The 21,616-nt window shown below is 38.5% G+C and overlaps 7 protein-coding genes across 9 annotated transcripts; 5 read left to right on the forward strand and 2 right to left on the reverse strand.

Annotated features, from left to right (window-relative positions):
• Positions 1 to 304: 304 nt before the first annotated feature.
• Positions 305 to 5,248, forward strand: LOC116021921 (protein IMPAIRED IN BABA-INDUCED STERILITY 1-like). 2 transcript variants are annotated; one of them, XM_031262449.1, is made up of 9 exons: positions 305 to 1,000; positions 1,606 to 1,890; positions 1,972 to 2,289; positions 2,401 to 2,628; positions 3,105 to 3,202; positions 3,344 to 3,434; positions 3,555 to 4,082; positions 4,512 to 4,641; positions 4,738 to 5,248. In XM_031262449.1, exons 1-9 carry the CDS (start codon positions 617 to 619, stop codon positions 4,755 to 4,757), a joined length of 2,082 nt encoding a protein of 693 aa, XP_031118309.1. In that variant the 5' UTR covers positions 305 to 616; the 3' UTR covers positions 4,758 to 5,248. The 2 variants fall into 2 exon arrangements, with proteins under 2 accessions (XP_031118309.1, XP_031118310.1); XM_031262450.1 differs by having other exon boundaries at positions 820 to 1,000; positions 1,601 to 1,890.
• A 737-nt stretch (positions 5,249 to 5,985) lies between these two features.
• Positions 5,986 to 6,987, reverse strand: LOC116023746. Its single transcript, XM_031264754.1, has one exon. The coding sequence runs from the start codon at positions 6,985 to 6,987 to the stop codon at positions 5,986 to 5,988; it is 1,002 nt and encodes a 333-aa protein (XP_031120614.1).
• A 2,466-nt stretch (positions 6,988 to 9,453) lies between these two features.
• LOC116021922 (two-component response regulator-like APRR1) lies at positions 9,454 to 10,184 on the reverse strand. 2 transcript variants are annotated; one of them, XM_031262453.1, is made up of 3 exons: positions 10,017 to 10,184; positions 9,830 to 9,947; positions 9,454 to 9,683 (listed from the first exon to the last, which is right to left on the reverse strand). In XM_031262453.1, exons 1-3 carry the CDS (start codon positions 10,174 to 10,176, stop codon positions 9,668 to 9,670), a joined length of 294 nt encoding a protein of 97 aa, XP_031118313.1. In that variant the 5' UTR covers positions 10,177 to 10,184; the 3' UTR covers positions 9,454 to 9,667. The 2 variants fall into 2 exon arrangements, with proteins under 2 accessions (XP_031118313.1, XP_031118312.1); XM_031262452.1 differs by having other exon boundaries at positions 9,786 to 9,947.
• Positions 10,185 to 11,151: 967 nt separating this feature from the next.
• On the forward strand, positions 11,152 to 11,885 carry LOC116023747 (pentatricopeptide repeat-containing protein At1g71460, chloroplastic-like). The gene is made up of 2 exons (XM_031264756.1): positions 11,152 to 11,586; positions 11,679 to 11,885. The coding sequence occupies exons 1-2, from the start codon at positions 11,152 to 11,154 to the stop codon at positions 11,883 to 11,885; spliced, it is 642 nt and encodes a 213-aa protein (XP_031120616.1).
• Positions 11,886 to 12,361: 476 nt separating this feature from the next.
• LOC116021923 (putative pentatricopeptide repeat-containing protein At1g74400) lies at positions 12,362 to 13,919 on the forward strand. The gene has a single exon (XM_031262454.1). It carries the CDS (start codon positions 12,407 to 12,409, stop codon positions 13,727 to 13,729), a length of 1,323 nt encoding a protein of 440 aa, XP_031118314.1. The 5' UTR covers positions 12,362 to 12,406; the 3' UTR covers positions 13,730 to 13,919.
• A 1,139-nt stretch (positions 13,920 to 15,058) lies between these two features.
• LOC116023033 (galactoside 2-alpha-L-fucosyltransferase-like) lies at positions 15,059 to 16,999 on the forward strand. Its single transcript, XM_031263980.1, has 2 exons — positions 15,059 to 15,365; positions 15,457 to 16,999. The coding sequence occupies exons 1-2, from the start codon at positions 15,182 to 15,184 to the stop codon at positions 16,905 to 16,907; spliced, it is 1,635 nt and encodes a 544-aa protein (XP_031119840.1). The 5' UTR covers positions 15,059 to 15,181; the 3' UTR covers positions 16,908 to 16,999.
• A 1,225-nt stretch (positions 17,000 to 18,224) lies between these two features.
• Positions 18,225 to 20,539, forward strand: LOC116023233 (galactoside 2-alpha-L-fucosyltransferase-like). Its single transcript, XM_031264221.1, has 3 exons — positions 18,225 to 18,563; positions 18,656 to 19,282; positions 19,789 to 20,539. The coding sequence occupies exons 1-3, from the start codon at positions 18,325 to 18,327 to the stop codon at positions 20,480 to 20,482; spliced, it is 1,560 nt and encodes a 519-aa protein (XP_031120081.1). The 5' UTR covers positions 18,225 to 18,324; the 3' UTR covers positions 20,483 to 20,539.
• Positions 20,540 to 21,616: the final 1,077 nt, after the last annotated feature.

Raw genomic sequence — 21,616 nt, forward strand, 5'->3', positions numbered from 1 at the left:
ATCTTTTGAAAATAAAAGTTCCTCTATCACACAAGAAGATAATTTATAAAAAGGGTGGGCTAATTGAACTCGTTATATTTATTTATTTTGACCCGTAAGTTATGCTTCACTCACTCGACTATTATTTTCGATCATAGAAGTTTTTTTTTTATTAATAAGATATATGGTAATGTGTAAAGGTCATAGGTGTATAAACTGATTACACACTGCCACCAGAAAGGGGAAAAAATAAATTAAAAAAATATTACTATACATGCATATAAGCATATATTATATAATAAAAATAAAGAAGATTGGGCGTAAACTGGAAGGCCACTTGTTGCTTTTGTCCGATAATTCCGGTAAATTGCTACTGTGATTGTGAAACCCATTAAGCTCTAGAGCTCGCCATCGGCCTCCATCCTCCGCAATTGGCGCAGGGAACAGAAAGTGGAGTGGCTGTGAACTGTGCAGCAGTTCTTGATTCTCTGTGTGTGTATATAAATACAGCGAAGTTTTATGATATTTGGTTCAAAGCTGAGCTTGACCCGAGTCAAGATTTAGCGGAATTCGATCTGGGTAGGTCTTGGTTTGGTCGGGGAGACGGTAAAATGGTGGTGGGCATGTGACACGTGTCATGGGGTGTGTGGCGTCGAAGCAGGCAGTGTCGGTGACTCCGGCGGTTGACCATTCGGGGGTTCTCCGGGATGACGTCGTCGGGTCGGGTCGTGGCCGGGTCGGGAGCGGCGGGTTGGGGATGGGGCTGGAGTTTGATTTGAAGAAGGTGAAGAAGCGAGGTGACTCGGTGCTGAGTGCGGGGAGCGAGTTGGGTGAGTCGGGGCGGGCGAGTTCCAACGGGTGTGGTAGCGAGTCAGTGAGCTTTAGGCTTGGGAATTTGCACAAGTACGTGGAGGGCGAGCAAGTGGCCGCCGGTTGGCCGGCCTGGCTCAGTGCGGTGGCCGGAGAAGCTATTCAAGGATGGGTCCCACTCAGAACCGAGTCTTTCGAGAAGCTCGAGAAGGTTTGCTCAGAATTACATGCCCACATTTCATATTTGTTAATTGTTCTGTTAATGTTTGTATTTCATCTTTCTTTTCCTCCCATTTCTAGCTTTTAGGACACTCATGTATGATTGTTTCACATAGACAACAGATTCTTGAAATTGGTGCTCTAATACTGTTATGGCCTCTTTGAATTAGATGCTTGAATTGATTATGTTGAAGTTAGTATTTTCTTTGTTTTTGGGATTAAAAAGTATTCATTTTGGGGTGAAATAAGATATGTTTTTGTTTTAGGACTATAATTTTTTTAACTATGATGGTCAGAATGTTTTATTTTGGAGAGCAGAGAGCTTCAAGTTACCAGCTTTTGCAAAACCAGGATAAACTAAAGGAAAGGGGAAGCTATGCCTGTATTTAGTTGCTGTTTAGGTTCATTTGAAGCATTGCTTATTTAGTAGAGAAACTTCTACTCAAAGAAATTTAATTTGTAGTTAAGGGTTGTTGTCTTTCAATCCAGATTATTTGTCTTCTGTGGAGTAAATGTTATTCTTTTCAAATTTGTATTATTTGGTTCTTTTTGACAATTAGCTGATGAAAATGATTTCTTTTATGACCTCAAGAGCAGATTGGTCAAGGTACATATAGCACTGTATTCCGGGCTCGTGATCTAGAGAGTGGGAGGATAGTTGCACTGAAGAAGGTGCGGTTTGATAATTTTGAACCAGAGAGTGTTCGATTTATGGCTAGAGAAATCATGATTCTTCGCAAGCTTGACCACCCAAACATCATAAAATTGGAAGGGATAATTACTTCACGGTTATCCTGTAGCATATATCTTGTGTTCGAGTACATGGAGCATGATGTTTCGGGACTCTTGTCTAGCCCCGATGTCAAGTTCAGTGAATCACAGGTTCAGTTTCAGTAATTACTCATTATACTGAACTCATTATACTTATTGCTTTGTTGGTAATCCGATTAACTTGTGCTGCAGGTGAAATGCTACATGAAACAATTGTTATCTGGACTTGAGCACTGTCATTCTCGTGGCATAATGCATCGAGATATAAAAGGAGCCAATCTTTTGGTAAACAATGACGGCATCTTAAAGATTGGCGATTTTGGATTGGCTAACTACTATAACCTTGGCAACAGGCATCCATTAACCAGTCGAGTTGTCACATTATGGTATCGTCCTCCCGAGCTTTTGTTAGGTTCCACAGATTATGGAGCTTCTGTGGATATCTGGAGTGTTGGATGCGTTTTTGGTGAACTTCTTACTGGTAAACCGATCCTTCAGGGGAGAACTGAGGTAATTTTTACTCGTAGTAGTTCTAATACTGATATTGTTGAAGATTTAGAGGTAATCTGAGGGAGATAAAACCAAAATCACGAAGCACTATGCTCTTTTCTCGTACTACAGGTTGAACAGCTGCACAAAATTTTCAAACTTTGTGGATCTCCGCCAGATGACTACTGGAAGAAATCGAAACTTCCTCACGCAACTCTCTTCAAACCGCAGCATCCTTATGAAAGCTGTCTTTGGGAGACCTTCAAAGATCTACCTAAAACAGCTGTCTCGTTGATTGAATCTTTTCTTACCGTGGAACCAAATAAGCGTCAGAATGCCACTTCTGCACTCGGATCTGAGGTATGAATTGTTGTTGGACTCCTTGTTTCTCTTGCATTTTGAATAATTTACTCTCGAGTTTTTAGGTTTAATATGAACTAACCAATAGCATTACTTCGAAGTGCACAGACTTACCTTCACCATCTCATGTATTTCTTTGTTTGTCCACTGTTGAGTAGTTGCTCATTGTGCATCATAGAAGTATTACAGTGAATAATCGTCATGCCTTATTGATGCTAATTCATTTGCTTAAATTAGTTTAAATGTGTATGTATACGTATATATTCAAGTCTGCTATGTTTTTTTCTTGGGAGGGAAAAATAGCAAATACTACATTTCTTCATATGCATCTTAGAATCTCATGATATGTATAATTTTTTCTTTTTTCCATCAATTCCATTATGAAATGCTCAATGCATGTGATAAATCAACTTATGTGTGTTCAACTTTTGACCTGTCTGCCACTTGCAGTAATTCAACTTTTTTGCTTTGTTTAGTATTTCAAGACAAAGCCTTATGCTTGTGATCCTTCAAGCTTGCCCAAGTATCCGCCATGCAAAGAAATTGATGCTAAACATCGTGAGGAAGCTAGAAGGTGAGGACTCAATTCCTAAAATATAATAACTGTAAATTGCATGTGAAGCTAGTTTATCGTAATTTTATGCAATTATTGGTTATTGATTAGTGGTACTCCCAAATTTCTTGAGTAATAGCTAATTTGTACAACAAATTCCAGGAAGAGACCTAGTGGAAGGACACGCGGACCAGAGACCACGAGAAAGCCAACTAGAAAACAAAATGGAATCAATAAACTGGCACCCGAGGAGGTCTCTCTCTCTCTCTCTCTCTCTGTACTGACTTATAATTTCGTGTGCATCGTGTTTCTTGTTTGCTCATTAATGGGGACTAATCTTTATAAGCTTCTAACAATTTTATCGTCAATGCAGAACCTAAATGTTCAAACTCAAGGTGCCCATAGAAGTAAAGCCAGTAGTCTATGTAGTCATAAAGAGGGAGATAGTGTTATAGCTCTGCAGCAGCCTAAGCCATCGATTGATGTGATGGAAGAGGCATCTTATGCAAAGAATTCATCCGAGGCCGATGTCCCCTTTTCAGGTCCATTGCAGGTGTCTGGATCGAGTGGCTTCTCGTGGGCCAAAAGACGGTCTAATGATTCATCAGTGCGATCAAGGAGTAGGTCTAGTTCGAGAAGCCTCGTATTTGAACCTTCGATTGGATTACCGACGAGGAGTAACTTGGAGTCGAAAAGGCAAGAAAACGGTGAACTCAGAAATGGAAGCCGCACCAATTCTAAGGGCCAGAATTCCTATGACAATGCCAAGCGGGCTGCGATTGAACATTGGAGTCAATTAGAACGCCCGGATTCCTTTGATGCTTCTGACAGCTATCATTCGCAAGACCTTTCACTAGCGCTCTACTTGAAAGAAGAAATGGCTCTCAAGAGAATGAATGTGGTGAGTCCAAAACTTCGTTGAACTATTACATCAACAAACGTGTAACATAATGCAACTCCTTTGGTGTGATTCAAAATTTGGTTAACTTGCAATTTTAGCGTGCGATAGATAAGAGGAGAGAACCGGAGAGAGTTTGAACTGGGAATTGTGGAGGATTTTCCGTGTTTGAGAAAATAAACTCCGATAATTGCATTTTCTTGTTCGATACAAGTATGGAAACGGTGGAACCTAGAGACGATTGGAACGTGAAGTTCAAATCATATTGAACTTCCCATCACCTCCAATTTTGTCTCAATGGCCATCGAAATGTTCTTTCCCCTATCAAACTTTCCCAGCATTCATTCCCTCTCCATAAATCAGATTTTTGGATAATGCATAAATCACAGTCCCCTGCATATCTTATTGACTCGTGAATTGGCTCTTGAACAGGTTCAAGATCACGGTGACAAGGTTGAATTTTCGGGACCTTTGCTATCTCAATCACATAGAGTAGATGAGCTATTGGAAAAACACGAGCGTCATATCCGCCAAGCAGTTCGTCGATCATGGTTCCAGAGAGGTAAGCGAACACTTCTTTTTAAAGTGCATACGAAATAATAACCGCTTCTTTAGCTCTTAAACCTCGTGACTGAATACCCTAAAATGATGTTTTCAGTTAGGAGAAATGGGAAGTAGTTGCACAGTTCATTAACATACGAGAATGGCTAATCAACAAGGGGAGGAAATGTGAGCCTCAGCTTTGCGTTACAAAGTTGGCGATATCCAAAAGGAAGCGATATACAGTGCTGAGTACCCGACATCTCCATGAGCTCGAGTACGAGAAACTCTGCAGGAGCCGGTTCTGCTTTATTCTTTCTGATCTTCGAGAAAAAGTGATTATGATTACTGATTAAATCTTCATTTCGACTTCTTTTCTTCATTTACACTTTTGACGTTTTCATCATCCTCACCACTGTATAGCTTTTACTTGAATGGAGTTTCTGAAAGAAGGTAGATTGACAACATTGTAAGACTGAAAGTCTGTACTTTATATTGAAAAACTGTTATAACCACAATCTAATAATAGAAAGAAGAGGTTGGTGGAGGTAGCTGGATAACCAAGAGTATAAAAAAGAAAAGAAAGCAATAAGAGAAAAGGTAATGTATACTCTTTCATTTTTGAATCATGTTGTAATGTCAAAGTTGTGAAATTTTACTTTACTAGCATGTAGCTAATGGCTTCTCCACCCCATTCTTTTGTTGCCACAAAGGGATTGGAGTGCCAGAGACTTGTAGCTTTATCATTTCAAGTAAAAAAATCGTTTATCGTTTCAAGTAAAAAAAATCATTTTTTTTGGGGTAACGAAGGAACTGGTAAACCCGCCGCCGTCATTATCAGCTAACAATCATATACTAAATAGAGCTAATATGTCTTTTTGGGTGACGAGGGAATTGAAAAATTTGTAGAAGACATGATGTCTTTTTTGGTGATGAAGGAATTAGGAAACCCGCAGTAACTATATTAGCTGTCTCATTTTTAGAGGTGTCTACAATTCAAAAAGGGATTAGTTATTGTGTCTAACGATTGGTTACACCCAAAAAAATAATACTCCGTATGTCTCATTTTTAGAGGTGTCTACAATTCAAAAAGGGATTAGGCATTGTGTCTAACGATTGGTTACACCCAAAAAAAATAATACTCCGTATCATATAGAGCAATAAAGGAACCAAGGATGTGAAATGAATCATAACTAAAATGGTCTAAGAGCAAAAGATTTTCTTCTGTATTCAATCTTCCATCAATATTTACTTTGCAGACATCTGTTTATTGTCTGATACATTTGGGAAATGAATCAAATAGAGAATCAACCCGATACCCAAACCGAAAATTGAAAATAAAAAAAAGAGGAAAAGAAGCAAAGTATCAAGGAAGAAGATCTTCAACAATCTTTACAGTCCTGAAAGCATTGTTATCTTCTTCAATTTCAACATGGGAAGGCAACCTTCTGTACTGGTCTATGTGAAAGTCTCCTTCACAGCTTCTGAGGAAGAAGCAGACAACAATGGTGTCAAGAACCAGAAGAATTGCATACATATATGCAATGAACATCCCTTCCAAAGCCACAGAAGAAATCCCAGCTTTTACATGATAATAAACTCTCACAATTCTGTACTGGAACAGAGCTTCAACTGCAGCCATGGCCATGTTAATCGGCAGGGCTAACGATAAAGCTGTCCCCGTTCTTCCCTTGATAAGAACACAGGCTTTGAGGATTGCAGTAAATCCCCCAATTCCCTCCCTCCCTGATAAAACCAATGCCAGATTGCAGATAGTGAAAGTATTTGCAAGAATTATGGAGCAAATCAAAGCTCCAGCCACCGAGAGAAAAAGCTCGAATCTTGGAGAGGAAAAGCCAAATTCATCAGCAAGATTGAAGGCAAAGAGTAGCAGAATAAAGCAAGTAGCATTTGCAGAAAGAACCAGCAAAGAATTGCAGAGCTGGGTGAGGAGAAGAGGGCTGTGAGTTCTGGCAAGACAAGAAAAAACAGATCTTTTGGGCAGTTCTTGATCACCCAGAGCTTGAATCACACAAGCTTTGCTGAACAGAAAAAATGAGAGAGTAAAAGGTAAGGCCAGAAAAGAAATTGCAACAGTCTGAGACAGCTTGAGATTGAGGATGGCAAAGAATTCAGAGGAAGAAGGAAACCCCGCTGCATCGAAGAGCGTGTGAATTCTGGCGTGGATCATCGCCAGGAAAGGCGACGAAGGAACAAACGACTGAAACACAAGAACTGAGGCTGCATATGGAAATGCAAGAACCACTGCAGTTGTTGTAAAGAACTGAAATTTCTGCAGAAAACAAAACACTGATTTCCTGAAAATCTTGGCTGTACTTTCCATGCTGGCTGCTGAGAATTCTTGCATTCAGACAAGAAAGAAGAAGAAGAAGATATGAGAATTCGGGTTGAGGTTTGAGATTTTCTGTGTGTTCCTCTTATATTTGAATACGATGTATTGTTCCAAGGTAGATTAGAAAGTTTGGAGAAGTTGGTGTAAGGAAGAGAATAGATTGGCCAACAACTAATGACTTAAACAAAAACTCATCTCATAGAGAATGGAGTTGTTCTTAGAGGCATTGTTTTCACCAGTATGAGTTTGTTTGGACTCTCATTGTGATCTCCAAATCCTCACATTAATTAGTTGGCTAACTTTTGGGTTCATCTCTTTTTCTTATTATTTTTTATTCAAAAAGAGAATCTTGTGAATTAGAAAATATTTATTAACGATTAGATTTTCTAACCCGCCTTGTCGTAATCAGGGTATTTAAATTATTAATTAAATCTAACCGAATGACTTTCAGCTCATTTGTTATTTTTGACAGAATGACAGCACATACTACGTCAGTACGTTGTATGACGTTGTAGAATTATCTACAAATATTTTACAAGAAAATCTTCGCTATTACTTATTTTGCCATATACCACTTTTTCTTTTTTTAACCACTTGATATTACCAAAGTTCTTTGCCCTTTTTATTCTCATTGACATTGGAGAGTATGCCCTTTATATATATATATATATATATATATATATATATATATATATATATATATGAAAGCATTTGACTTGAGTAGGTTTGCAACAAGTTTGGGGGGTTTCATGGCTTGCTGATGAAAAGAGAGCCTTTTAGGTAACTTAGAATAAAATGCAAGGAACAATAAAAACCAATTATTTTATTTATGTTCCTTACTTTGGTTGCTTTAATTGATTTATGAGTGAAAGGGGGGAAAAGGGTACGTAATTTCAGTTCTCCCATTCATGTTTTGGCATCATGTTTATAAACACCCCAAATCAAGTTATTCTTTCCTATATATTATGCTTAATTTTTATTTTTTATTTTGTGATAATTAACTGCCAAAAATTGGATAATGAAGTTTTGGTACGCAATATGTGATTGCTTCAATTGGAACTCTATAGGTTCTAATTTGTATTTCCTACATTTTAACTTATCCAAATTATATACGTTTTAAATTTGTTGACGGGTCACTTTCACCCCATTTATATGTTTAATTGAACAAATTTAATTTTTAAATTGCTCTTATTAGAGTAGATAAAAGATGAGTTAAGATAATAACTTAGGTGTCTTGAGTAGCTCAATTGGTGACAAAGATAAAGTTTAATTTGAGAAGAAAGTTTAACCAACGGCAGTGAGGGTTCCTCCCAGATATTCTGTCATATTGGGTATTCAACCTTTTAGGAAGGAAGATAATAACTTAGGTAACATTGACTTTTTCATTTAAAATATTGAGAAATTTAAGAATGACAGTTGCAGATAATAAAAATAGTAAGACAGTACATTTTAGGCGACGAACTTCATTTCTGTGTAATAGTTTATAAACTAGAGGTAATTCACATTGAGAAGATCCTATGCGATGAGTTCGACTAGGAGGATGTTGCCAAGAATCGAAAATTTCATCGATGTTGTTCCAATCGACCAAAAATCATTCAAATAATGGTCTATTTACAACGTATAGTTAGGATTTAGCAATCCATGTATAAATTATGTTGGCAATTAGTTAAATTAATTATAGTATAGAATGGAAGTTGATGAACGAAGGCTATAATGAGGTTAGTATGCAATCTTTATCCAAAGCACTTAAGGGGTGTTTGGTTGATTAGTTAGAGAGTCTAATTGTTTAGGTCAAGAGTTGAAGTATATACAAACAGGTGATGGGTCACTATACATGATTACATCCTAATTAACTGAAAATTAATATTAATATATTTATTATTTATAATTCAGTTAGATAATATTCCATTCTCAGTTCTCACCAACCAATACGCATGGCTTATCAACTATGCTCAAAACCCATTGCAGTTTGATCAATGTTTAGGTCTTTTATATATTATTTGAAAAAGTTCAATCATGGAAGTGAAATAAAATCATGGTGTTTTGATGCACTATTTCAATTGTATTTGCACTAAGGCTATCTTTATTTTTACTATTCTTGGTCACTTTAAAAAATAATAATTTATTTGCAATTCACTACTACTATTTTATGTGCATTTATACAATTCGAATTTGTTATTAAAGAAAAATAAAAGTCAACAAAAGAAAAGGGAAAGAACAAATTAAAGAGGATGGACTTCAACCGAATTGCAATTGAATTGTTAGAATTGCAATCTTTTAAAGTTGACTTGTTGAACTGAAAATTATTATCACTCTGTCTGTATATAGTTGCAATTAGAAAGAATTGCAAGATAGGGTTACCTATATTCCTATTCCAATGGAAAGTAAAATTATGTAAGATTTATATAATGGGCATAGAATGAGTTTGGGGTAAAGTAGTCCCGCCTGCCCGCACTAGCACGTCCACCCATGTATATATACTAGCTAGTAACTTGAGCATTTCTACTAAATGAAAACATCATAGTTCAGAATACAATGCAAAGTCAAATGAAAGATCAATCATCAATACAAGCTTTGAGTATACTAGTTTTTCTTGATGTGAAACCCCAAATCCTTGATTTCATGAATGCTCAGTGGTTTAACAAGATAGTCTGCTGCTCCAAATCCCAAGCCCTTCCGGATAAGGGATACCTCTTCAATTGTCACCATCACTTGCCAAAAATAGCAACCAAAACACAGATTGGCTTCAATTATTGAGAAAAAAAAATAAAATCTTTTTCAATAAGTTCTAGATCAAACAATCAAATACTTACTAATCACGGGAACATGTTTCAGTCTAACGTCTCTCTTGATATACCTCATAATACTCGATTCATTCGCAATAAGAATCGCGATTTCCGCAAGAATGATGTCCATACAAGGACCCTCAGATCTCAGCGTATCAAACAATTGCGCTCTCGAGGTGACCAGCGCAACTGCACACATGAGTCAAGTTTAGCCAATAACTTCATCGTAAAACGAAAAACACAAAATTACCATCTTACCCTGGTAAGAACACTGGGTTAGGAGCTGGAAAACATGGCGACAACTGTCAGCATTAGTGTCACAAAGCAGAACCCTAACTCTGCTGCAATCAGGAAGATCAGTGGCATTGCCACCATCTCCACCACTCACCACAATGCTCTTACCCTTACCCTTACCCATACTTTCAATCTCTCTGCTTTTCTGCCTCGGATATCTTTAATTTCCAAGCTTTATGTACATGAATGTGTGCTTTGCCTCCAGCAAAGTGTTCGGTTTTACCGAACTTTCATGGCAGACCTAACCAGTCTTTTGATTATGTTTTTGCATAGGCAGATTTCGCAGGCAGGCAGGATTCATGGTAATGACTGGTCATTTGCGGCAGATTATGTGTTCTTGAAACTGGGTTAAATTAAATCTGCTGTTCGGAGACAATTTGCGCTTTTGTAAAGTCACGTGCTATATAAAAAGCTCTCTCTTTTTTTGCAACAAAGGCAAAATTTCATTATCTTGGTTTGACAAGACAGTTGAGAGATTGATAAATCAGTGTAACTAACTCTTCATTAGTGAAGAGGACTGTAACTGTATCCACAATTCATAACTAGGAACAAACTGATTTGTCTATGCTATAATCTCTCTTTTTCGATGACCCAATTAGCTTAATAGGGTAAAGATCCAATCTTTTCAAGAAAGTTGCATGTTTTGATTGTGTTTTTGAGCGGAAGTTGATAAAGGATCAAGCTCAGCAATTGATGATTAAGGAGACTGTTGGATAGAAGTCAGAGTCAAGTCCGATACCTTTCTTGTTGAAAATGTGATGGAAATAAAATTGAATCTTCACTACTAGTCGTAAGCACTTATCTTAACAAGTGCTATCAGATCGGGCCACTGTAACATCCTAAAAGTGTTGCATCGCTGTTTGAATTGATTGCAGCCTAATCCCAAATCCACGCTCAGATCATCATCACCAACGGGCTCGCCCAGAAAAACTTCATTCTTGGAAAGCTGCTATCGATCTACATAATCTATAATAGACTGGCATATGCCACCAAAGTTTTTGAATTTGTCCGAAATCCGAGTACTATTCTCTGGAATCAAATCATCAGAGGTCATGCCAATGGCGAACAACCGCAACTGTCTGTTCTGCATTTTCAGAAAATGGGAAAATCCTTAGCTGTACCTGATGGGTATACATACTCGTATGTGGTTAATGGCTGCGCAAAAGGGGTGCTTCTGAGTGAAGGCGAGCAGGTTCACGGGAAGATCATGAGAGATGGGTGTTTCTCAGATGTGTTTCTTCAGACTAATCTGGTGAATTTTTATTCAGTCAAAGGGAGCAAATATGGAATTGGGAGTGCGGAGAAGGTGTTTGATGAAATGACTGACAGAACTGTGGTGGCGTGGAATTCATTGATCTCTGGGCATTTTAGGTGTGGAAATGTTGATGAGGCTCGCAGGATTTTCCATGGGATGCCAGAGAGGAATGTTGTTTCCTGGACTGCCATGATTGCAGGAAGTGCACAGAATGAGAGATGTAAAGAAGCATTGTCTTTCTTCCATGAAATGGGCAGGAATGGCGTGGAATTCGACCAGGTAACATTGCACAAAAATTTGTGATTGAACTCGAACCCGAAAGATCTGCTGGCTACTTTGTGCTCCTGGCAAATGTGTATGCTTCTGGCAAGAGGTGGCAATCTGTGGCTAATGTGAGACAAAAAATGTTTGAGATCAGAGCAAAGAAGCCTCCAGACCAAAGTTGTATCCAAATTGATGGAGTCAGCCATGGTTTTCTGGCTGGTGACACAACTCACAAGCATGCAAATTTGATCTATGAGATGCTTGATGAGATCACTGGGCAAGCTAAGTTACAAGTTGATGAAGTTTGCCCATAAAGATTGGGTATGAACATTGAGCACTCATGATATCCAAAAAAAAAGAAAAGAAAAGAAAAGAAAGAGTTAAAAGATGAACTATTTGTTTATTATTATAATGTATGTATTAAAGACAATATTCTTGTATATTAATTCTCCCCTTCTATCTTTATACTTTATGAGTTTCTCGATAGGTAGACTCTTAGTACATTTCGTGTATATTCTTATAGACTTTGAATTTGGGACCTCTGACCTCGAGGTTAGTTAGTTGGTTTGACCGATTATCCTAAAAGCTTTGCTCCAAAATTAGTGTGGAGGTTCGAATTCCATTAGGAATCTGGAGATTATTGGAGACCTTAACCGATAAAGGTAATGAAGACCCCTTGTGTGCAGAGTGTACAGATATTTACCTCTTCTAATGACTCTTAAACAAAAGTTCTAGGAGCTTAGGATTAGTCTGGTGTAAGCTGGAACCAACTTATAAAAGAAAAATAGCAAACCCCTTGTGATTATTTTCCCCATGATCAGAAATCTGTGACCAAATGAGGAGATTCTTTATCCTACTCACTTGTAAAAGGGTGAGTAACTTTATATCTAACAATAAATCACACAAAACCCATTTCCATACTCATCTTAAACCAGGAAGAGCTAATCTCAATCTAAAAAGCTGTGCCAGAACTAATCCTACCAAAGCACTGTTGCTGTTTCAAGAGCTGCTGAGAAAAAAGATTTCTTGGATAGATAGCTACTCTCTCTTATATGTCATCAAAGCTTGCACCCAGAGATGCTTATTTAATGAAGGAAAGCTGTTCCATGGTTTTGTCATTAAACTAGGTTTTGAACCCATAGTTTTCCTCCAAACATCCCTCATGGATATGTACTCTGCTTCTGCAAATCTCGAGGGTGCACGCAAGGTGTTCGATGAAATGCCTAGCAAGAATGTCGTGTGCTGGACTTCGTTAGTAACTGCGTGTGTTCAAAACCAGAAACCCAATGCAGCTTTAGAGGTATTCTGGCAAATGATAATGGCGAATGTGGAGCCTGATCAGGTCATTCTCACGGCTGTGCTGTCCGCGTGTGCTGATGCTGGTGCACTGGATGTGGGAGAGCAGATTCATGGTTACATTCGTCGAAATTTTGGGTTGGATGCAGATTTGCGCATGGCAAATGCCCTCTTAAACATGTATGTGAAATGTGGGGATGTCAAAGCTGCAAAGATACTGTTTGATGGTGTGAGGGAAAAGGATGTCACAACCTGGACTTCCATGATTGTTGGCCTTGCATTACATGGCCAGGCAGAAGAAGCACTGAGGCTATTTGCAGCCATTGAAGAAGAAAACAGATTATCAAGATTACGCAAAAACTGCAGGTTTAAGAGCGGATTAGTTGTCCCTAACGACGTTACATTCATAGGAGTTTTAATGGCTTGCAGCCACATGGGGAGGGTGGAAGAGGGCAAGAGGCATTTCAGAAGCATGGTTCGAGAATACTGCATAGAGCCAAGACTCTCCCACTATGGCTGCATGGTGGATCTGTTTTGTCGTCGAGGGCTGCTAAAAGAAGCGTACGATTTTGTCCTGGCGATGCCAATTCCAGCAAATGGTGTGATATGGAGAACAATGTTAGGGTTTTGTGGCATTCATGGCAATGCTGAGCTTGCTGCAGTGGCTCACTCTAGGCTGATTGAATTGCAGGAGGGTGTTGCTGGGGATGATGTTGTGATGTCTAATATTTGTGCTGGGAATGACATGTGGGAGGAGAAAGTGAAGGTTAGAGATGAGATGAAACAGAGAAGAATTCCTGGGTGGAGCTCAATTCAGGTGGGGAATTGGGTTCAGTCTCGAGACTTGTTAAGTTTAAAATAGAAGATAGAGATTGCTTTAATGAGTTAAATGTGATAACCTTGTTAAGTTATTCCATATCTTTTATCTATTTCATGATCATGATATTTGATCGTGCTCTTATGTATAGTGGCATTACAAAGAATTGGGATATGATTGCCTAGCAATACTGATTGGGTGCCCGAAGCCGTGTATCCAAACTATTCTTCCATAATCTTGTGATTTGCCATTTATTTCCTTCTTCCAATAGGGACTTGTCATGTCCAGAGACCGAATGCTGAGTAGCGGCCCGATTTGTCTATCTTTTGAGTCTGGCTGCCTAACAACACCGATTAAATATCTTGGCCGGGTATCCACCAGTCATGATTGCTTTTGGTAATCATTTGGTCTATGCTAAAACGGTTGGTGGACAGTGTATTCATGGGGTGTGGTTTGTGACCCCTTTTTTTTCATTTTTAATTTGCTTATTGATCATTAATGCATTTGACCTTCACTTTCAAACTTAATCACTAAATACTAGACTAAAATATTACAAATATTGTGAGCCATACAAGATTACATGTTATTATATTTTTACTTAAACACTATTCTATAATATTTTATGTATTGACTAGTTGAAACATCATTTTCGAACAAATCTTGCCTAGATCAAATTTTTAAAATGTGTTTGGAAATTTCAAATAAACATCTTTAAAATATTGTTTGAGTAAACGTGATCAAAACCAAAATTTCAAAACTTGACAACTTCTTAACACATTATTAGCCTTAACATCATTTACTTTGATACGTTTCTTTTGTTTATTCTCCCAAAGCCGCCGCCCTCTTCTGCCTTTCTCCGTGGCTTAGCAGCCGGCGACCAGAATTTCATACTTTGATGCGGCTAAATGAGGTGGATCGGAAGTCGAAAAATAGACTCCGTAAATACAAAATTTTAAATTTAATTTTTTGTAAAATTATTTTTCTTGATTTGAGTGCTTAAATAAACTTTTGGATTAACCCCAGAAGGTTGAATCCTCAATTCCAAGGGTTCCTCACGTCTCGGCCCGATAGAGATGATATAAATCATGATAACTCAACTGAACACAGAAGCTAGACATTTGCTTACTGTGAACTTTAAAAGGTTACTCCTACATTACTGCTGATGAGAGTCAATTCTTGGTCTTTATTTCTAAATTTTACCTCTATAATCAAGTGAATTGTCTATACAGCGGTTAACTAGTTAGTGACACGTGAGATTGCTTACGTTACCCCAGCGTGGGTTTAGGATCATCATGTCTGTTTTGAATAGCAGCCAATCATCACTCGCCCAAACCGCAACCTGATTGGCCAGTCAACCCTAACACCTCGCCCCGCCCCGCCCCTACGATCAATTTCTCATCTCTCACTCCGCTACTGTCAACTACGGCCGCCACTGCCCCACTGTTAACTACCACCATTCCGCCTTAATTTCAGTGCATACCCCTAGTGGTGCAGGAAATGAAGAGAAGTTCCGATCATATCGACGGCGACTCTATTATTTCATCGGGTCTGGAATGGAAATGTGGGCTGAATGTAAAAACCACCGTGGCTCTTCTCCTTTCGCTTCTGTTTCTCGCGTTTCTGGTTCTCAGAGACCCGCCGTCCTCCGATAGTGTCTGGAATCGAGTTAAACCACCGAAAGGTACCATTTTTTAATTTTCTTGTGATATGATTTGGCCTGGCCTGGCGTTCTTTTCCCTGAATCTTAATTAATTTTCTTGTTATATATATAGTTATGGAAGACGATCATATTCTCCGGCCAAACGACGCCCCCGGAGATAACCTTCTCGCCGGACTTCTCCCTTCTGGATTTGACCGGAAATCCTGTCTAAGCCGGCACCAATCCGTGTTATATCACAAGAAACTCAAGCGTCACCCTTCATCCTATCTAATCTCCAGGCTACGAAGCTACGAAGCTCTCCACCGGCGATGCGGGCCCCACACAGAATCCTACAAGAACAACGTTGGACGACTCATCAACTCCGCCGCCAATAATAACCACTCCGACGGATGTAACTACCTCGTATGGATAGCCTTCAGCGGTTTAGGAAACAGAATCTTGACCCTAGCGTCGGCGTTTCTCTACGCCGTTCTTACCAACCGTGTCCTCTTAGTCGATCCTGGAAACAACATTATTCCTAATCTCTTCTGTGAACCCTTCCCCAACACTTCCTGGTATCTCCCCAAAGATTTCCCATTTTCTAATCAGTTCAAAACCTTTGATCAGAACTCCACTTTCTGCCATGGATACATGCTCAAACATAATATTTCTGCGATTAATCCGCCTTTCATCTATGTCCATCTCATATATGACATTGATCAGCACCATAAACTATTTTATAGTGACAAAGAACAAATCTTTCTGGAAAAAATTCCCTGGGTAGTAATCAGAACTGACGAATATTTTGTCCCATCTCTGTTCTTGATCCAATCTTTCAAGAAAGATCTGGAAAACATGTTCCCCGACAAAGATTCCGTGTTCCACCTCCTCGGACGGTATCTTATCCATCCCACGAATCCTGTCTGGGGGCTCATTACAAGATACTACCAAGCTTATTTGGCCACGGCGGACGAAAAGATCGGGATTCAGATCAGAGTTTTCGAGAGAGAAACCGGTCCTTTTCAGCACATTCTAGACCAGATTATAAGTTGTACTATGAAACAACATATACTCCCACAAATCTATCAAGAAGAGGATTATTCCATCTTCATTGCCGCCAATTCATCTGACATTATTAATATTAAGAACAAGAAAAAGGTGAAAGCTGTGCTGGTGACATCTTTGAGCCCGTGGTATTCCGATCAGATAAAAAACATGTATTCGGAGCATCCGACGTTGACTGGCGAGGTGGTCGGGATTTTCCAGCCGAGCCACGAGGAGTATCAGAGAACGGAGAATTTAAGGCACAACATGAAGGCGTTGGCGGAGATTTATCTTCTTAGCATGAGTGATGTGTTGGTTACGAGCGGATGGTCTACGTTTGGATATGTGGCTCAGAGCCTTGGAGGTTTGCGGCCGTGGATTTTGTACAAGCCGGAGAATCGGACGGCTCCTGAGCCGCCGTGCCGGCGAGCTATGTCCATGGAACCGTGTTTCCATGACCCGCCGTCGTACGACGGCGCCGATCCTCACGTGAAGCCTTGTGAGGACAGAAGCTGGGGGCTTAAGCTCGTCGCGGCATAGATGTATTTATATGTATGTATACAATAGCAAATGACATGCAAATTCATATACACTCCGGCTCATTGGTCGGAAATTCCATTTTCGTCAGAAAATTCGTGCGTATAGATTGATAGACGTTAGGAGATTTAATTTACGTATCAAATTAAATTTGAGATTCAGTGCAAAACATCTTAATTAGTTAATGTAAATACATTTCATAGGAGAAAGAGGTCATAATGTTGAGCAAGAAAAATTAGGGAATTTTGTTAAAGGCAATGTCATTTCAATACAATCATCAGCGTAGCCAAATTAAGCCCCATACCATAAGGTCATAATGTTGAGCAAGAAATTAAAGAGAGTAATTGTAGAATGGAAAAATACAAACATTAATAACAATTATCAAATTATTTTACTAAATCATTAATTTGATTAATCTTGCTCACATGAAATCAAATTCATTTTGTATTAATTATTATTTGACTTAATTAAAGGTATTATCAATAATTAAGCATTATATTATGTTATCAGATTTTTGGAAAAACTAACCTAGTGGGGTAGCTCAAGTGGCAAGTGAGCTCTCTTTGTGGGGAGGAATTTCGGGAGAACTTGGGTTCAATTCCTACAAGTGACCGGACAGAAAGACCCTTGGGTTCAATTCCTACAAGTGAAAGACCCTGTAAATTTACCAAAAAAGATTTTTGGAAAGAAAAATTTTCAATCCCACCACCGTTTTCTTAATAAAAAATGATAATTCCTCTCATTTAATTTTGTCTACGGGTCAAAACATTCTCATATTTGTCTACTCATTTTCAAAAGTCATCTTCTCAACTCTTTATAGTTTCACAATTTGAAAACCTTACTCGAACAAAGTAGTAAGTCATGGTAAATCTCTCGAATATGTTAAACTTATCACAATTGTGAATGTGTAATATAATGAAACCCACAAATTCAATTATATACCTTTGTCTAATTTCCTTTTAGGATTTGTTTTTACTAATATAACATTTATATATTGGGTTGTAAGAATCTATGTCATGATCCATGCATGTAATAAAGGCTTGATTTTTACTATATATGATCATCCTAAAATTATGTATAATTAAGAGGTAAAAATATATAAAAGGTAATTGTAATAATATTGCAAAAATAAACATATCATTCAATAAAGAAATTTCCAAATAAGAATTGATGCCATAAATCCATAATTAGGTAACTGGTTTCTGGAAAATTTCATCACCATAGCAACTTTCCATATGATAACATCATCGATTCATTGCCAACGAACCGAACGGATCATGATCGATCATCATTCCATTCAGAAATGAAGCCCTACAAGATTTGGTCCGATCATCATCACCAAAACAAGACCGCCGCCGCCGGAAACTGCAAACGTGGGCTGCCGCTGCTGCTACCGGCGGGGATTCTGGTGGCTTTGTTGATGAACCTAACGGGGCTACTGCTTTTCCTCTTCACCATACCCAAAGAACCAAAGCTTTTCTATGGCTTTTCCGGCGTGGCCAATGCTGGGAGCCATAAAAACGGGGTTCCAAAATTGGATAGGCTTCTTGGCGGGCTTTTGCATTCTGGGTTTGATGAAAGATCGTGTTTAAGTAGGTATGAATCTGTGCAGTATCTCAAGGAACTCAAGCGCCAGCCTTCTTCTTTCCTGATCTCCAGGTAACTGAAGCATGTACTCCCTCTCAACTAAAAGTCTAAACTGATAATTGAATTGTACATTTATGTTTATATATATTATATGCTCAACGCAGGTTAAGAAGCTATGAAGCGCTTCACCGTCGCTGCGGGCCCCACACAGAAACGTATAACAAAACCGTGGAACGCTTCGTGTCGGAAAACCATCATGAGTTCTCCGACGTCGACGGCGGCGCAGAATGTAAATATGTCGTTTGGATACCTTTCAGTGGACTGGGAAACAGAATACTCACTATGACTTCGGCTTTCCTGTACGCCATTCTCACCGGTAGAGTCCTCCTCGTTGATCCTCTTGATCACACGCCGGATCTCTTCTGCGAACCCTTCCCCGGAACTTCATGGTTTCTGCCGGAAAATAATCCGATTACGGAGGATTACGTCAGCAGATTTGGCGAAAACTCGCCGTTTAGTTATGGGAGTATGGTGAAGAACAATTTGATTGACAGGTTTAATGTTGTGTCTGAAAAACCGCCCTTTATCCATCTCAGTCTCACATATGTTATGGATGAGTACGATGAACTGTTCTTCAAAGATGAAGACCAAATTTTTCTGCAGAAAATTCCATGGCTAACTATGACGTCAGACGAGTATTTCATCCCATCTCTGTTCTTGATGCCATTGTTCCAGAAAGATCTGGAGAAGATGTTCCCCGAGAAAGACGCAGTGTTCCATCTCCTAGGACGGTACTGTTAAGAATATATGCTGTTGAGATTATTTGTTTTCATATATGAACACAATTAGTAGTTAGTTGCACTATTGCAAAAATTAGTCTGGTGCCGGCCTAGGGTTTAGGTGTCTCTAAATCGTGACTATTTCCCTCTTAGGTGCCCGCCCCCCTTAGCACCTAATTTGGTTGACTCGGCCAACTAGGCAGCCGCCTAGCGTCTAACTCGACTTAGTTAAATAGTTCATTTCGATTGAGTTAATCCAGTTAATTCGGTCTGTCTGTCCTTATTAATTTATTAATTATATATATATATATATATATATATATATAATGACATATATACATCCACATAAGTGCACTATTTTTATTATTTTTTTTTTAAAGTTAGCAGCATAGGCGCCGTCTAGTGCTAGACGTTACTCTACTGCCTAGCCCTTACTCCTTACCGCAACTATAGTTAATTGTAACTTCCCTCTACTTCTCCTTTTCATGAATAATACAGTTTACTTTATAATCTCACAGGTACCTATTTCATCCCACAAATCCTGTTTGGGGGCTAATTACCAGATACCATAAAGCTTACCTAGCCGGAGCTGATGAGAAGATAGGAATTCAAGTAAGAGTGTTTGAAGGAGGCCCATTTAGGCATGTTCTAGACCAGATATTAACATGTACAAAGGAAGAGAAAATCTTGCCACCATTAATCAATCAAGAAAATCATCCCAACAATGATGACAAGAACAACAAGAAGACAAAAGTTGTGCTGATAACATCTCTGAGTTCATGGTATGCAGACGTGATTCGAGACATGTATTTGTTGTATCCAACGTTAACCGGCGAGGTAATCCGAGTTCTCCAGCCGAGTCACGAAGAGTACCAAAAATCTCGGGATGGAATTCACTACATAAAATCATTGGCAGAAATGTATCTTCTGGGGATGAGTGATAGATTGGTGACAAGTGGATGGTCAACTTTTGGATATGTGGCTCAGGGTCTTGGAGGTTTGCGCTCATGGGTTTTGTATAAGCCGGAAAATTTCTCAGCTCCTGATCCGCCATGCCAGCCTGTCATCTCCATGGAACCTTGCTTTCATCTTCCTCCTTTAGATCACACCATGACTGTTGTTCCTTATGTAAGGCCTTGTGAAGATAGAATTAGGGGTCTTAAGCTCTATCCGGATAACCAAACAATATTAAAAAATATTCTTAATTCTTAAATTAGAGACTCAGTAAGTAAACGAACTGCTAATTATGTACTGATAAGGATATGATACTCGGATGTTCGTTAGTCATGAAAAAAAAGGCATATCCCTTCATATCATTGTTAATTTGATCAAATTTATGGTTTTGAGTTTTTTTTTTAATCAATGAAATGTAGTTTAGAGTTTTCAATATGCACTTGCAAAATGGTGAAGTTTGGTGAGATGTCAAAGAAGCTAGCCTATCTAGATTATTATGGACTAATTTAGATAGATTCAAAGAGTGATTAAAGTGGGTTCACCCAATAATGCTTATTTTTGGAATAGTGATGGTGTGAGTTTCTATTATCACTAAAAAAAGAGCTATTAAACTTAGTCAAATAGTATATAATAGATGAATAGATTTAAAAAGTTATGCATTATATTTGTAAGATAAAAAGATGAGATCGTACACCCTTGCTAAATTACTGATGATACTATAGCACGTCTAGTTGACTAATTACATATGCTAAGCAAAATAAAGGGAAAACTCAATTTAAATGCACATGAAAGTTCACAACTCCCTTTTTATTATAAAATACCATACAACTAAAGTGGACGGAGACCATATCGTTACTATCCTCAAACTCAACAAAAATCACTTAAAAACTTCTACACCCCCTAGATTCAAACTTTTTACAATTTACATCACCCCAAACCTATATATAGTGAAATGGATGGCTTGAATTGAGAATGTCCTAATTTATCTTAAGGTTTATATTAAGTCATATATAATAAAACCACCATGTACTTGCATATCTCTACACGACAAATCAAACATGCATGATAGTAATGGGATAAAAAATACATTTTCCTAAAAAAAAAAAAAAAAAAAAAAAAAAANCATGTTCTAGACCAGATATTAACATGTACAAAGGAAGAGAAAATCTTGCCACCATTAATCAATCAAGAAAATCATCCCAACAATGATGACAAGAACAACAAGAAGACAAAAGTTGTGCTGATAACATCTCTGAGTTCATGGTATGCAGACGTGATTCGAGACATGTATTTGTTGTATCCAACGTTAACCGGCGAGGTAATCCGAGTTCTCCAGCCGAGTCACGAAGAGTACCAAAAATCTCGGGATGGAATTCACTACATAAAATCATT

This window comes from Ipomoea triloba, chromosome 6 (assembly GCF_003576645.1).
Source record: "Ipomoea triloba cultivar NCNSP0323 chromosome 6, ASM357664v1".
Classification (NCBI taxonomy): domain Eukaryota; kingdom Viridiplantae; phylum Streptophyta; class Magnoliopsida; order Solanales; family Convolvulaceae; genus Ipomoea; species Ipomoea triloba.